This window comes from Panthera tigris, chromosome B2 (assembly GCF_018350195.1).
Source record: "Panthera tigris isolate Pti1 chromosome B2, P.tigris_Pti1_mat1.1, whole genome shotgun sequence".
Classification (NCBI taxonomy): domain Eukaryota; kingdom Metazoa; phylum Chordata; class Mammalia; order Carnivora; family Felidae; genus Panthera; species Panthera tigris.
The window spans coordinates 124,383,285-124,398,581 of NC_056664.1; the positions used below are offsets into that span (position 1 = coordinate 124,383,285).

General features: G+C 41.6%; 1 protein-coding gene across 7 annotated transcripts in view; it reads left to right on the forward strand.

Moving 5' to 3' along the window:
• The window catches only part of ECT2L (epithelial cell transforming 2 like), an 81,849-nt gene that overhangs the window by 65,231 nt on the left and 1,321 nt on the right, over nucleotides 1–15,297 (forward strand). For all 7 annotated transcript variants that reach the window (XM_042987221.1, XM_042987219.1, XM_042987223.1 and 4 more), the window contains 6 exons: nucleotides 635–782; nucleotides 2,200–2,273; nucleotides 2,373–2,529; nucleotides 3,874–3,939; nucleotides 5,890–5,978; nucleotides 14,352–14,524. In XM_042987221.1, the coding sequence (XP_042843155.1) occupies nucleotides 635–782; nucleotides 2,200–2,273; nucleotides 2,373–2,529; nucleotides 3,874–3,939; nucleotides 5,890–5,978; nucleotides 14,352–14,524 (707 nt within the window). The remainder of the gene's footprint in view (nucleotides 1–634; nucleotides 783–2,199; nucleotides 2,274–2,372; nucleotides 2,530–3,873; nucleotides 3,940–5,889; nucleotides 5,979–14,351; nucleotides 14,525–15,297) is intronic.

Genomic DNA, 15,297 nt, shown 5'->3' on the forward strand with positions numbered 1-15,297 from the left:
TGGGGGGTCAGCTCAATGACAGCAGGTTGTTCCATGTATGCCCCAGTTGACAAAGAAACGTGACCACGTGCACCAGCGGTAAAGACAGACTGAGCTGGTGCCTCTCTGCCAGAGGCAGAGTCACCTCTCTGGGTGATTCAGAAGTGCTTTGCACTCCGTGGCCACCCCCCATTCCTGCAAAAGGAACAGGCTGAACAAGCCTCTCCCTGGTTTCAAGTCCCATCAAGGGTGGAATGAAGGACAACCTTAGGGCCTCAGGGAAACGGGCCGGGTGGGGGGGGGGGGGTGGCATTTGAAGCGAGTCAGTCACTCTCCTCTGAGGACTTTAAGAAATCTTTGCCGCCCTCCTGGCTGGCCATGTGGGAGGGGTGCTGTCCGGGGCAGGCCTCCGGAGGCCGGCCGGGGCTTCTGGCTCAAGGAAATGAGAAGGAGAGATGAGGCTTCTCCAGAGGCAACCTACGTCCTCATACCCCAGTTCCTCCCCCTTTCCTGGCAGACCTGCCCTGCTCTGTGTCAAGGCAAAACGACTGGACCAAAGCCCTGCCAGCCTGCGCTGACGACAACTAACCTGGTTTTTAAGTTTCCAGGTTATCCCTGGCCACTCTTTCACGGGCATGCTTCTCTCCTATGGCAGGCAGTTTCTAGACCACCTGAGAGACAGACTGCAGGAATGGGGCCCGGCCCACGGCGTGGGGGAAATATTCCTAAAGTTTGGAAGCCAGTTGAACATATATACCAATTTCTTCAACAATTACCCGGTTGTTCTGAAAACTATGGAGAAGGTAATGATTGAGTTACCACCCAGGCACGTAGGAGACCTTCTGAGCTCGAGAGGAAGTTTTGTGTGCGATCCAAAGGACTAGGATTAATAGGGAAGACTTCCTCCCTACTCTTAGCTTCCAGTTTGCTGTGAACTCTTTGGGGATGGCGACTCTGACTTATTTAATTTCGTATCACTAGGGACTAGCATGGTGCTTGATACAGCAGGCCCCAGGAACTCATTGTTGGGCTGAACTAATCATACACGTTTCCAAGCTTTCATCTGTCCCAGATACCCTGTGGTTCGCTTACAGAAAACCGTCGAACAATTAGGTAGAAACAAAACTGAGAGCCCTGATTCTACTCTGCCAACACGTGTGGTCCTGCATGGCCTTGACAAGCTCAACTCTCTTACGGAGAAAAGGAATTGATAACCCATGTTGCTTGGAATAGGGACACTCAATTTGAAAAATCTCATTGTGAAATAAGGAATTTCTTTGCCTTCCATCCCTTGGAGAGTTCATTACACACAATTCTTCCCACTGTGACTGACACCATATGTAGTCTGGGCAGGAACATTCAGCTCCTTCTGTGTCACTCGCTGCTCTTGTTGGGGTCTCTTCTGACGGCCGTGAGATCTTTCTTTCCGCCCTCTTCAATTTGTGTGAAAAGCGCAGCAGAAGACGACACCTTGACTTCTGCCAGTGTCGGCTGCATCCACTCCGGCTGGGTCCACCCATCTGCACTGAGGCCGAGGGGAAGGCTTGGGGGCTGGGAGGCCTCTGGACGATCCCTGACCTCAGACGTCTCCCTTTGTAGCATTCTTCTTGCCCCACTTAGGGAGTTCAAACACTGCTAGACAAGTGAATGATGGGAAAGTTGCGTGAATAAGGCGATTTCATAGGACCAACCATAGGACGGAAATGGGAGCAGAGTGTCACATATTGTCACTAGCACGGGGTGTGCATATAAGCAAGTACTCAGTGAACGTTAGCTGTTAACATTACAACAGTGAATATTTGCCTTCTGGAAATTAGCATTACTGGTGTCTTTTAGGCACGTGTGTGCTGAGAAAAATGAGGTAACTTCCGGAGGGCTCTACTAAGATGAACGAATGCATTTTAAAACATATTTGGCACAGTGGAGCCTCTTTCTAATGCTCCTGTGGAAAACATAGTCAACAGCAGTATTATAGGTGAATAGTTTCTTACTGTGGGGATAACACTTACTGCCTGACAAGCACTTTATGGAGAGGATTCTTCCTCTCCTCACCACGAGAGTTAGGTACAGTATCCACGGGAAAACGGAGGCTCAGAGAAGTGAAATAACTTGACAGGGTCACATAGAATTAGGTAGAATTAAATCTTTAATTTTAATCCAGGCCTACCTGGCTGCAAAGCCATTTTGTCTATACTGACTCAGTTCACTGAATACCTTTAGTGCAGAGAAACGATACCAGCATTCCGAGCTTTCCTGAAGAGGCATGATAAGACCGTTGCTACCAAAATGCTGAGGTGAGTTCTGAGGGAAAGCACGGTGGGGGTGTCCTAAGCACAGGGCACACTTTGACCTTCCAAAAGTGACCAGCGTTCCATTTTCTATGCCTCCTACAGCCTCCCGGAGCTGCTCTTATACCCATCCAGAAGATTTGAAGAATATATTAATCTTCTGTACGCTCTGAGGCTTCATACTCCTGCAGAACATGTTGACCGTGGGGACTTGACCGCTGCGATTGACCAAGTCAAAAACTATAAACGTTATATAGATCAGGTTGGTTGCTGGTAAGAGTTGGTGTCCTTGAAAAATGTTACAATGCTTTGCGGTACTGACTCAAAGATCCTGAAATAGCTTATCCTGTCGTGGTGTTCTTTACTTCAAAGTCTTTTATCCCTTTCATGTGAAATCATCGGGTTCAGGGATTTGGAGCACTAAGGGCATCTATTCTAAGCCAAGCAACATGAGACACAATGTTTTCAGACATCTGCGTAAGCGCAATAGAACTTTTATTAATATGAAAGTTTGAAGACTCGGATATTTAGATTGATTTTTCTAGATAACTAAGAGGAAAAAAAAGCAAAATTCTTTGTTTCTGAAGGTACTTCTTACCGTGTTAATTAAGTTTTCTGACTCAGTAAGTATCGCAATCATAATCATTCTCGGGGGTGCCTGGGTGGCTCTGTTGGTTAAGCGTCTGACTTCGGCTCAGGTCGTGATCTCACAGTTCGTGAGTTCAAGTCCCACTTCGGGCTCTGGGTGGCATAAAAAAATTTTAATCATAAAAATTTTTAATCATAAAAAAATTTTATGATTAAATCATAATCATTCTCTGAAAGAATTTGGCATCATGGAAGACAGTTCTATCGTTCTGAAAATACTGTTGTGATGGGCGTACTGCATGGGCAGCCAGGCTGAATGTAACCTGATAACATATTATGCCCTGAAGATACTTTCTGAATACAGTGCTGTCACTTGTGTCTTTGTTTTAAAACACTGGGGATAAGGGGTGCCTGGGTGGCTCAGTCGGTTAAGCGTCCGACTTCGGCTCAGGTCATGATCTTGCGGTCCGTGAGTTCTAGCCCCGCGTCAGGCTCTGTGCTGACAGCTCAGAGCCTGGAGCCTGCTTCATATTCTGTGTCTCCCTCTCTCTGACCCTCCCCTGTTCATGCTCTGTCTCTCCCTGTCTCAAAAATAAATAAACGTTAAAAAAAATTAAAAAAAATAAAAATAAAAAAATAAAACACTGGGTTTACGATGGGGCGCCTGGCTGACTCAGTCAGTTGAGTGGCCCACTGTTGATTTCAGCTCAGGTCACGATCCCAGGGTCACGGGATTGAGCCCCATATCAGGTGCCGCGCTGAGCGTGGAGCCTGCTTAAGGTCCTCTTTCTGTCTCCCTTTGCCCCTCTACCCTGCTTGCATTCTCTCTCTCTCTCTCTCTCTCTCTCAAATAAAAATAAAAATAAATAAATAATTGGGGACTGACGAAACTGAGATTCTTATTAAGGGTTATGAACATACGGAGCCCTCTATCAAGTGACATAAAATATTTTAAATCTAGTTTTTCTGTATAAAACTTTCATAATTTTAGCTGGCCTAAAATCACTTTGTTTACTAGATGAAGCAAAACATCGGTATGAGAGATCAGCTGTCAGACATACAGAGAATCGTCAGGGGATGCCCGGTACGTATTTGGATGTGCTCACTACATCTCATGCTCAGGAATGTAACCTCCGGTCATCGGCAAAGGAGACATGCATTTTTCCATTCAGCTAACGTCTGTTGAGGGCCTGCTGTGTGCCATGTGCTGGCGAGCTCTCACATTTCACTTCCTTGCTAGCTGTAAGGGTGCATATGAGAAGAGGCACGAGTGAACTTGACCCCATCCCATAGTTTGTCTTCAGTCTTAGCTCTCTGATTGGTACTTCTGTAACATGACCTCCTTTGGGGAAAGGGGCCATGTCTTTTCTGATGTCATATCTCCCTGCACATAGAGCCTGGTGCAGGATTCTGCGCACTGAGGATATCTAAAAAAATCTCAGGAGTCATCTGTTAGCTGCTGCCTATATAGAATATCATCTGGTCCCACTCTACCTTCTCTCTTACTGCCTTGCCTACCACTTTATGATCAAAGAAATCTACTCATAGTTCTTCAATAATGTTAATCTTTCCTCACACATTTGTGCTTTGCTCATGCTTTGCCTTCTCTGAAATTGCCTTCCTTTCCCACTCCACTGGATAAACTCTTTATCCTTTAAAAGTCCAGTTCAGGGGCGCCTGGGTGACTCAGTCGGTAAGTGTCCGACTTCTGCTCAGGTCGTGATCTCGCGGTTTGTGAGTTCAAGCCCTGCGTCGGGCTATGCTAACAGCTCAGAGCCTGAAGCCTGCTTCGGATTCTGTGTCTCCCTGTCTCTCTGCTCCTCCCCCACTCACACTCTGTCTCTCTCTCGAAAATAAATAAACGTTAAAAAAAAAAAATCCGATTCAGGGGCACCTGGGTGGCTCAGTCAGTTAATCATCAGACTCTTGGTTTTGGCAGGTCATGATCTTGTGGTTTGTGAGTTCAAGCCCCTCATCGGGCTCCGTGCTGACAGTGCAGAGCCTGTTTGGGATTCTCTCTCTCCTCTCTTTGCTCCTCCCCCGCTCGCTCTGTCTGTCTCTCAAAAATAAACTTAAAAAAAAATCAAGTTCAATCATCATCTTCCTTGTGAAGTTTCCCCAACATCTCCAGCTGTGAGTTCCCCCTTCCTGGGTTTTCCGCAGCACCTTGAACATCTCTCTCACACTTTTTTGTAACCCTTAATTCATAAGACTGGGAGCTCCATCAGGTATGAGCTATGATTTACTTGTCTTCTAGTAGGAGTTCACCATATGAATTATGTTGAATTAAAGTATCAATTGATTGGAAATGTTATTTATTTATTTATTTACTTAGGCCAAAGTAGGGAAACAAGATGGAGCTGTTTTGTTAGAATTTAGATCTGGACATTTTGCTAGGGAGAGTGAAGTTGACTGGATTACAAAAAGTCCCAAATCTTGGCACTCACAGAGTCTGAACTTTATCTCTGGATCGCTGTGCATAACAAGTGATCATCTCCACAGCTAGATCAGTACAAGGGCCTAATTTCTTAATTTGTAACAATCCATTCATTACCCTTTCTTGATAGATCCCTTCTTTCCTGCTTCCAACCCTCCTCTTCCTCCTCCTTCTTCTTTTAACACTAGGAAAGCATTTAAAGAATTTATAAATAAAACAGTAATTTCAGTAGCTTTAAAAATTAGACAACAGGGGCACCTGGGTGGCTCAGTCCGAAGAACATATGACTCTTGATCTCGGGGTCGTGAGTTCAAGCCCCATGTTGGGTGCAGAGATTACTTAAGACTTGAAAAAACAAATGAATTTAAAAAATTAAAAATTGAAAATTAGATAACACCCTCAAAATATAGTTTTCATGGTCAATTCTGTGGTCTTTCTAACGAAAGCCTGTTTTGTTAATAGTAAAAACACTCACTTTTTCATAATTAAACTGAGTTCTACTCAACAGTGTGCAGGATATCAAATGGTTCTGCAGTAGTGGGACTTCTATTTTCTACAAATTTATGAATGTGTCTAATTTTGTTTTTTATTTCACAGACTCTATCAGAGGAAAACAGATATCTGATTAGGGTCCAAGATGTAGCCCAGCTTCACTGCTGTGATGAGGCAGTAAGTTTCTCTTTAAGGTAAGCATTCAACTATCCTAAGGCTGTGACTGTGACTTGCTCATCTTGTATCTGGGATTGAGTACGATGTCTGACATAAGTTTACAACAAATCTTTGTGCTATACTGAAAACTTACACACACATTCCTCCGAGATGATGTAAGGTGCTTTACTCACTCACATTCCAGGCAGCTACTGGATAGAATGGGAGAAAATACATGGTCTCTGCCAGAACCACAAACTGCATAGAAGCAGGAATTCTGAAGGTTGGTCACTTCCCTGCTGAAAGGAGATCCAAGTGGTGGGTATCACACCAGTGATTTGCTCAACTATAAGAAAGAGAAGGCCAGTTAATTATCCTCAGGTAGTTATTGAGGTTAGTATTAAAAAGGTCTCACCAAGGAACCACCATTGTATTGAGGGCCCACTGTATCTGTTCTGCACCTCACCGTAGTGTAAGAACAGAAGATGGGAGGGTGCTAATTTCCATAAGCTAGCACCCCCTTTCCTCCTTTAGAACAAGGATGGGGGGCCTCTGGGTGGCTCAGTCCGTGAAGCTCCCGACTCTTGATTTCGGCTCAGGTCACGATCTCGCGGTTCATGGGTTTGAGTCCTGCAGTGGGTTCCAGGCTAGCAGTGCAGAGCCTGCTTGGGCTTCTCTTTCCCTTCCTCTCTCTCTGCCCCTCTCCCCACTCTCCCTCTTTCTCTCAAAATAAATAAATAAAGATCCGAGGGAAAAAAAGAACAAGGATGGGCAAACTTTTTCAGTAAAGGGTCAGATAGTAAATATCCCGTGGCAACTACTAACTTCACCGTTGCAGCACAGAAGCAGCAACATAATGATCCAATACATAAATCGTACAGTCTTCATAGACAATACAGCACATAAATGAACCAGTGTGGCTGTGTGACAATAAAACTTTATTTATAAAACAAGTGGGGTCATAATTTACTGATCCCTGCTTTGGAAAATTATTTGCACAACTATGTTCTTAGTATTAATGGCAAAGATGACAGCAACCAAACTGGAGAGACATCAACTCCCTTAATTTGTCCGATTTCAACAAAAGAAGGAAAAATGGATTTGCCTGTCATTTCAATGAATATTTCAGTGAATGTTTCCCAAAGGCATAGGTCAGTGTGTGTGGGGGGTGGGGAGGTGGTGGTTGGACGAAACCCAATCCTCTCGCCTCTATTCCTACCTGGAATGATTCTAAATGAAAATCAAATTACACAATTGTGTCACTTTTGTCATGGTCACAGTGTTTTTGTTTCGTTTTGTTGATTTTGTTTGGTAACGTTAGAAGTGAGCTGCAGTGATGGAAGGAAACTAGCTAGCAAACCAGCAATTTTGAACATATTGGTGTAGTGGGAGACATGCTCGGGATTATTCCAGTTTTTTATTATTAGAATTTATTTTACCTTCATGTACTCATGAAGGTAACACTCTCTCTTTATGTAAGTCTGAGTTTCTGACCTACATAATTTACCTTTTCTCTAAAGACCTTCTTTTAACGTTTCTTGCTAGGAAGGTCTACTGGCAATAAATTTCCTCAATTTTTGTTTGTCTGGTAAACTTTCACTTTTGAAGGATAATTTCGTTGGCTACAGAATTCTGGGTTGCTGGGTTTTTTGTTTTTGTTTTTTTTTTTCTTCAAATGCTTATTCCACTGTACTCTCTTCTTGCTTGCATGGTTTCTGAAGAGACATCCAATGTCATTGTTGTTCCTCTTTGGTAAGGTGTTTTTTTTGTTTTGTTTTTGTTCTCTGGGTTCTTTCAAGATTTTCTCCTTGTCTTTGATTTTCGGAGTTTGAATGTAATATGCCTGTGTAGATTTTTTTGGTATTTACCCTGCGTGGTATTCTATAAGCTTCCTGGATCTGTGGCTTGGTGTCTGTCAATAATTTTGTAAAATTCACAGCCATCATCACTTCACATACTTCTTCTGTTCCTTTCTCTTTATTCTCCATCGTCTTTTCCCATTAGATATATGTACATCTTTTGTAATTGTCCCACATTTCTTGGAGAGTCTATTCCTTTTTCAGTCTTTTTTCTCTTTGCTTCTAAGTTTGGTAAGTTTCTATTGATGTACCTTCAGGCTCATTGATTCTTTCCTCAGCTATGTCCCATCTGCTAATGAGCCCATCAAAGGCATTATTCATTTCCATTTCAGTGTTTTCAATTTCTGCAATTTTATTTTGGGGGGTTTCCATTTTTTTGTTCATATTACTCATCTGTTCTTTTGTTGCATGTTGTCCATTTTTTTTCATTAGAGTTCTTACTTTATCATAAATATTTAAAATTTCTGTCTAATAATTCCAACATCATCCCTGCCATGTGAGTCTGGTTCTAAAACTTGCTTTATCAAACTACTTTCTCTCCTCTTAGCAAGATTTGTAATTTTTTGTTGAAAGCTAGATATATTGGGTGAAAGGAAATGAAGTAAATAGGCCTTTGGTGCGAGGTGTTATGTTTATCTGGCTAGAGGTTAGCCTGTGCTTACTGTTTGTTGTAGCTGTGGTGTCAGAAGCTACAGTTAATTCTGGTGTTCTTGTTTTTGTCTCCCCTTTTGTCACTGAGTTTCCCTAGAGATCTCTTAAATAAGGTCTGAAACTTCTAGTTCTTTTTAGCTAGAATCCCTGTCGTTATAAGGAGTCCTACGGATGTGGTAGTCAAATGGAGGGAAGGGGAGGAGAGGGGAGCGGAGGGGAGGGGAGGGGAAGAGTTCTATAGTCTTCTGATGAGGTCTTCGTTTTTTTTTTTTAGTGAGCCGTGCCCCTAGGCTAGGACCTTCAGAAGTGCTTCCCAGTCTTGTTTTCTGTTTTGTTTTGTTTTGGTGCCCCTCTACTGACACAGGAAACTGAGAAAGGAGCTGGAGGTACAAGTTTCCCTCCCCCATGTTGGTTCGATTCTGATAAAAATAGTTTCCCTTGAAGGCAGTCCTTTGTTAAGGAGAAGAGAACTCTTTGGGCATGTTTCAAAAAAGTTACTTTTCCCTTCCCCATCTGGAAGAATGAAAAGATTTTTCTCCCGATTTTACAGTGAGAACCTGGTGGGGCTCCTGGAAGTACAATTCCTGCAACTTTCAAATTCATGCAAGTGGGGACAGAATGTTCCCCTAAGGCTAGGCTTCCAGGAGTTCCTAATCTCTTAAACTAGTTCACACTGTCTCTAGCAGTTAGTCAATTATCTTTTAAATATTCTTTCCTGATGCTGCTCCCTCAGGGAGTTTCTGTTTCCAGTAAGCGGTGATTCCCTTATCAGTGTCTCCCCAGCTTTTGGGTGGCTGGTTTACCTTATGGCCTCAATTCTTTGATGGATCTAAGAAGAGTTGCTGATTCTGAGGTTTTTAGCTTCTTTTTTGTTGTGAGGGTGAAGTTAGGACTTCCAAGCTTTTTGACATGTCCAACCAGAAACCAGATGTCTCAATGTTTAGAATTTAGGCTTGTCTTCAGTATTTGGACAACAGAGAGTACATTTTGAGGATAATGAGAGGATACCAAATTATTTTATACTCTAATTATGAGGTACATGTACATTTAAATAGGCACTATCTCAGTGATTTGCCAAGCAACAAATGTACATATAATTTTACATCAACAGCTGAAATTAAATACAAGATAGTTTCATATTCCAGAAGATATTACAGAATATTTAGCCTGAAACTTTACTATCATTCTGGAAAGTCACATGAAACCCAAGAAATCCCATTCCTATGACTTTCATCAGGGATTTCTAATCAGAGGAAACTGCTAATATTTATACTGACTCACATGAGTATAAGCTTTTATAATGTACTATATTTTATTAATGCTATCTATCTACCTATCTATCTATCATCTATCCACCATCAATCTATCTCTACACTCAACACAGGGCTTGAACTAATGACCCCAAGATCAAGAGTCGCACACTCCTCTGACTGAGCCAGGCAGGCACCCCTATAATTTGTCATATACTTTAAATTTTCTCATTTGATATACTCATTACAATCACTTGGTGAAGCAAGTAGGACTGGAACCATGTTATGGGTGGGAATCTGGATTTAACTTGTTTGAGGCTGCAGAATAAGTGCTGGTCTGAAACTCAAAACCAGGTCTCAGTGCTCCTACTGGTTAGACCAGCAGGTGGAAAGATGAATTAACCTTCCTCATAATAAACTCACCATCTCATCTAAGCAGCAGGTATGAAACAACGAATAAACAAGAGCTGCGACACAGAAAAAATAAGTAAATATTTGCACCGTAAGTGAAAAAATTTCCTCAGGGGGTAGAGATGAAATCATAGAGTCATTTTCGAGTTAGGAAATTTGGGGTTATTATTTGTACCTCTGTGGCTATCGCCCACAGAGTTTTGGGATATGTTAAGCTTTTATAATACATTATGGAATTTGGAACTTTTATAATATAGTTTTTTCCAGAAACGCCAATTTTCATTTATGTGACTTTAAGCCTGCTGGTTTTTAAATAGACTTTTTTTTTTTTTCTTTCCTTCCCTCTTTCCTACCTTGATGCAAAGGTGCCCAAAGGTGGAGCCTTCTAGGACTGGTGAATAGTGGCATGGCCTTGAATCACTAAATGGAGCCATCCACTTCTCAGACCAAGTCCTCTTGGGACTTGGAAAAACCCTATTACACTGCCAATATAGATTGTAAACTTTCCTTTTAGTCTTACCCCAAAAGGCCTACAGTCATTTACCAGGGCCACTGTGTTTTGGGGACTTCCCAGGGATACGGGACTCTGAACTGATTCTTATTCTGGAAACTCAAAAAGCCACACAACCCTCAAGTCAGAGTGTGGATGTATGGGAGCGACAGTTTTGGCTCAGGTCAGCTCACAGAACCGATGGCTCAGTTGTCTGTTCGTGCCCGAGGTTGTATTCTGAAAATTCCTTTGAAGGTTTTATGTATTTATAGTAGTTGGGTAGTTGGTAGTTTTGGCCGTCTAATACAATAAACAACAAAACACTTCTAGGATGATGTTAGGAATTTAAACTAGAACAGAGCTGTTACATTTTTGCTGAGTCATTTGACCTACTTCTGAGTAAGAAAAGAAATTCCATCCAAGTTTAGAGGAAAAACCCTACCCCTTAGTGTTGTTTCTTTTCAGTATGAGCAGAAGTGGCTTTCTGAAACCCTACTGGGATCTATAGTTTCCACTTTAGCCGCTATTATGTCAATATGAAAGATGAAATTACTTTTATATATGTAGAGGAATTGTTACGTTTAAAAAAAAAAGTTCTGGTGTTTCTTGTCTGTGGATGAAAACTGTTGATCTTGAGGGGCTTAATTTAGTAAATGGCTTTGAAAACCTTCTTTCTAGATAGAACTCAGGTATATAGAGAGAGTAAAGTTTGGTTTGCGAGTATAATTCATTCCAGAAACATGCTTGTAATCCAAAGCACTTATATCAAAGCGAATTTCAAGAACCCTGGGCTCAGTTGTGATTGTGTGATATTCGGCGTCACGTAGACATTATTTACCAAGTTAAAACTTATTAGAAATGTTTGCTCATCTTGTGGAACACTCGCAGAACGTCACTCACAATCCAAGGTTTTACTGTATTTTAAACAGCATTCTCATAAATCAGATTGAAATAACAGAAGCCTCTTTGTGCGTTTTCAAGCCTGTTTCCCTGTTCATGTCCTCTGATTACAAGTGGCTTCAACTACGAGTTAATGTGCCCGCTCCTTCCCTTCCCTGCCAAGTGGGTCACAAAACTGGAATTCTTTCATTTACCTCCACTTTCAATATTACCCCTTCCAAAGGTAAAAAGTGATCATTTACCAAAGCAGACACTCCTTTCAAAGCCACTTCTTTAAATCAAACTTGTATGCACGTTCTCTGATAATTGAGATAAAACAGAAAAATAATTATCAGTAATATGGTAAAATGAATGCCAAAAAAGGGCAAGAATATGGGTGTTCTTTACCTATTTAAAGTGGTCATTCACCACATGTAGACCATTACATACAGACTTTATCTGTATAAATGTTATCTCCTGCCTTTCCTGCTTCCTCTCTCCCTCACCCCTATTGTCAGAATACCCTATCAACTTGACCTAGAATATTGTTTCTTGCAAGCACCCCAACTCCTTCCAGCCTAAATCATAATCACATAGAAATGGGAAGGGAATGTGTGAAAAAGAAAAAGCTGGCTTACGGTTGGGTGACCACAGCTCTTCTATTTATCCGCACATCTAACACAGCCTGGATTTCCTAATACTCTCCAAAAAACTGAATCTGAAGCATAGTACTCCTTAAAAAATGTCTAACTCCCGGAACCAGTCCTTTGCCTAGCTTGACGTGGTTGTAACCAATAAATCATTTAAATGCTTCACTGTTCAAAATGTGGTCTGCACATCAGCATCATCTATTAGATGAGCTGAAAACCTATTAGATTTTAGAAATGTAGAAATTCGCAGGCTACTGTAGCTCTACGGCACTAAAATTTGCATTTTAACAAAATTCTCCAGGTAATTTCGATGGACATTAAAATTTGTACCACGAGGTGTGCCTGGGTGGCTCAGTTAGTTGAACGTCCAACTTCGGCTCAAGTCGTATCTCACGGTTCACGTATCTCACGGGTTTGAGCTCCGTATGGAGCTTGCTGCTGTCAGCGCAGAGTCTGCTTTGGATCCTCTGTCCCCCACCCCCCCATCTGCCCCTCCCCCACCCTCTCTCAAAAATAAATAAAAATGTTAAAAAAAAAAGTTTGTACTATGTACAAGCCAGAACCATTGTATAAAATGGATTCTAAATGGTAATTATAGCAGCTTTTAGGGACAGCAATCTGGAAGTTTTCGATAAAAATACATAAACCCTGTGACCAATCAATCCAACCCCCTAAAACGTATCTGATAGAAATAACAGCATGTAAGGGATTTGTCTACATGTAAAGATCAGTTTATTAGAACATTGCTCACAGTGACAACAAAGAACTAGTGAAAGGAAGGAGAGAGAAAGGGAAGGGAGGAAAAAGACCCAGGCCGGTAAACAAAACCAATGTGCATCAAAAGGGCTACCCACACCATAAAGTATTAGTTGGCCATTAAAAAGGATAAATTAAAGCCATACCAGTTAACTTGAAGTGATTTCCATTGTGGACAAAAGCAGGAAAAAAGTGTGACTAATATTTCCATTTTTGTAAAATAATGGCAACCTATCTATAAATAGATGTGTATATTCGCGCATATGCGTGTGATTACCTGAGCGGGGAAGAAAATGAAGAAAGCCAGGTACTAGCTTGGTGACTTAGATGAACTGAATGTAGGGAGGAGGGAGCCAAGCAAGAAGAAAAAGTGACCAAAAAAGTACACTTAAAAAAACCAAGGGTATGGAGTGATGTCGCCTTAGCATTTATGTAAAACTTGATGTGGATGTTCATAGACAATTTAAAAATTAAACAAAGATGGTTGAGATAAAAAACGAAGAGACTTCCTGTGAACATCAAGCCTGTAAAGTGACTCCCTTTCTTGGAGTAACCGAGGATTGCTTGATGGTTCTGAGAGAAGAAAGGTTTTTGATTATCCTTCCGTAAAACCCTGAGCCAGCTTCACTTAGCCACTCCTGGTGTGTGGGGAGGGGGACGCCGGGGACACTGTGTTTGGGGGGAGGCGCGGCTCCCCTGGCTCTTCCCCAACCCGTTGCTTGATTCTCTGCTGAGAAGTCCTACTAGAGCACACTGGCACCTACCAGACACAGAGACCCGGCTCCAGCAACACAACAGCAAAGGGGGTCAGAGACAGGGGTGGACGTCACGTATTGCCTGTTGATAAACCATCGCAGCAATCTCAGTGAAAATGAAGAGCTGCTTAACCTTTCATACCGATGAAGTGTAGCATCTGTTGATTTCCCTCCAATCAAAATTAGAGAAATTCGAATTTCCTACCTAGGAGTTAAATGCATTTGTCCCTGCTTTGTGCTTAAGACACCTTGTGCCAGACTGGTTCTTGTGTTTTTCTCTACCCCAAACTGTTGTTACCCTTAAAGATGAAACCAAACAAAAACTTACTTTCCCGATTACCCAAATACTTCAAACATTAAAATACCAAACTTGACCGAAGTTTGAAAACACAGCTTTCACACGATTCATGTCATAAAGGAGGAAAAGTTCAACGTCCATTTGCCCCACACTGATTGACCACTTGGCCAATGAGTAAGTTCAGACCATTCCATCAAGGCACCTTGAGGCCCACCCACAGCCCTGGTCTGAGAGACAGGAGGGACTATTCACATCTGAGAGACAGAAGGGACTACACAGAACTTCAACCAGCCATTCCAAAGGTCTGCAGTGGGCCAAAGCCTTGACAACTGGCTTATCAATGCAAAGATGATGAATTGTGTAACAAAGCATGTATGTATGTGTACGTAACCCTCCTTCACTTTTAACACAGGACCTATGAACACACCCGTGATCTCAGTCTTTTTCTCTTCAATGATGCACTACTCGTTTCGAGTCGGGGCACATCTCATATTCCGTTTGAAAGGACTTCAAAATCAACCTACCAGTTCATTGCGTCGGTGGCTCTTCATAGGTTACTTGTAGAGGATATCCCAGATTCCAAATGTATGTATTCTTTTTCTTCCAAGAGTTAAATACCTTCAGAAAACTGTATTATATAATGCTCATTAACTATGAAAATATAAAAGTGGGAAAAGGACTGGGATTTTAATTTGCAAGTTTGCTAATAATTATCCAAATGTTTTTTAGGTTTCATTAATGTAAACTTTCATCTATTAGAAATAGCAAAAGAAAGGAATGCTTGCATTTTCAGATGTGCACCCTACATATTAGGAAAACAATTTCAAAAATCACAAAGGGAGGCATGAACGAACATCATCTTGAGTTCTTTGAAGCAATTGACAGGAGAGCTGGAGCCCTTATAACCACTACTCGCTACTTCTTGTAAATGCTACAATTTTAGATTATTATCCATCACTTTTCCATTTTACTAGGACTCTACACTGCCTATACTTGCTACCATTTTAGATTTCTATCTACATTCCCATTCCACTAGGACTAAGTGATTATTACAGATCTGTGCACCTTTTATTCCCTAAATTCATATTCAAGTTGAAAGTTCTTTTGTAATTAACAGATTTGCAAAGGATGTTTAGTAACAAACATGTCATTCATTAATAACCTCAATAGAACTATCGTCTGTTACAAAAAGAAATCCTACTTAAAAACACTACTGTGCCTATTTTTAGTTATTATCCTGCACTCTATTTCCCAAGCTTAAAAGGATCTTTCTCTTTCCTCAATTTCTATTAGGCCAGACAACCTGGCCAATATTTTTCACTGCATGTCAAGGCAGGACGTAAGGATAAAGCTGGAAC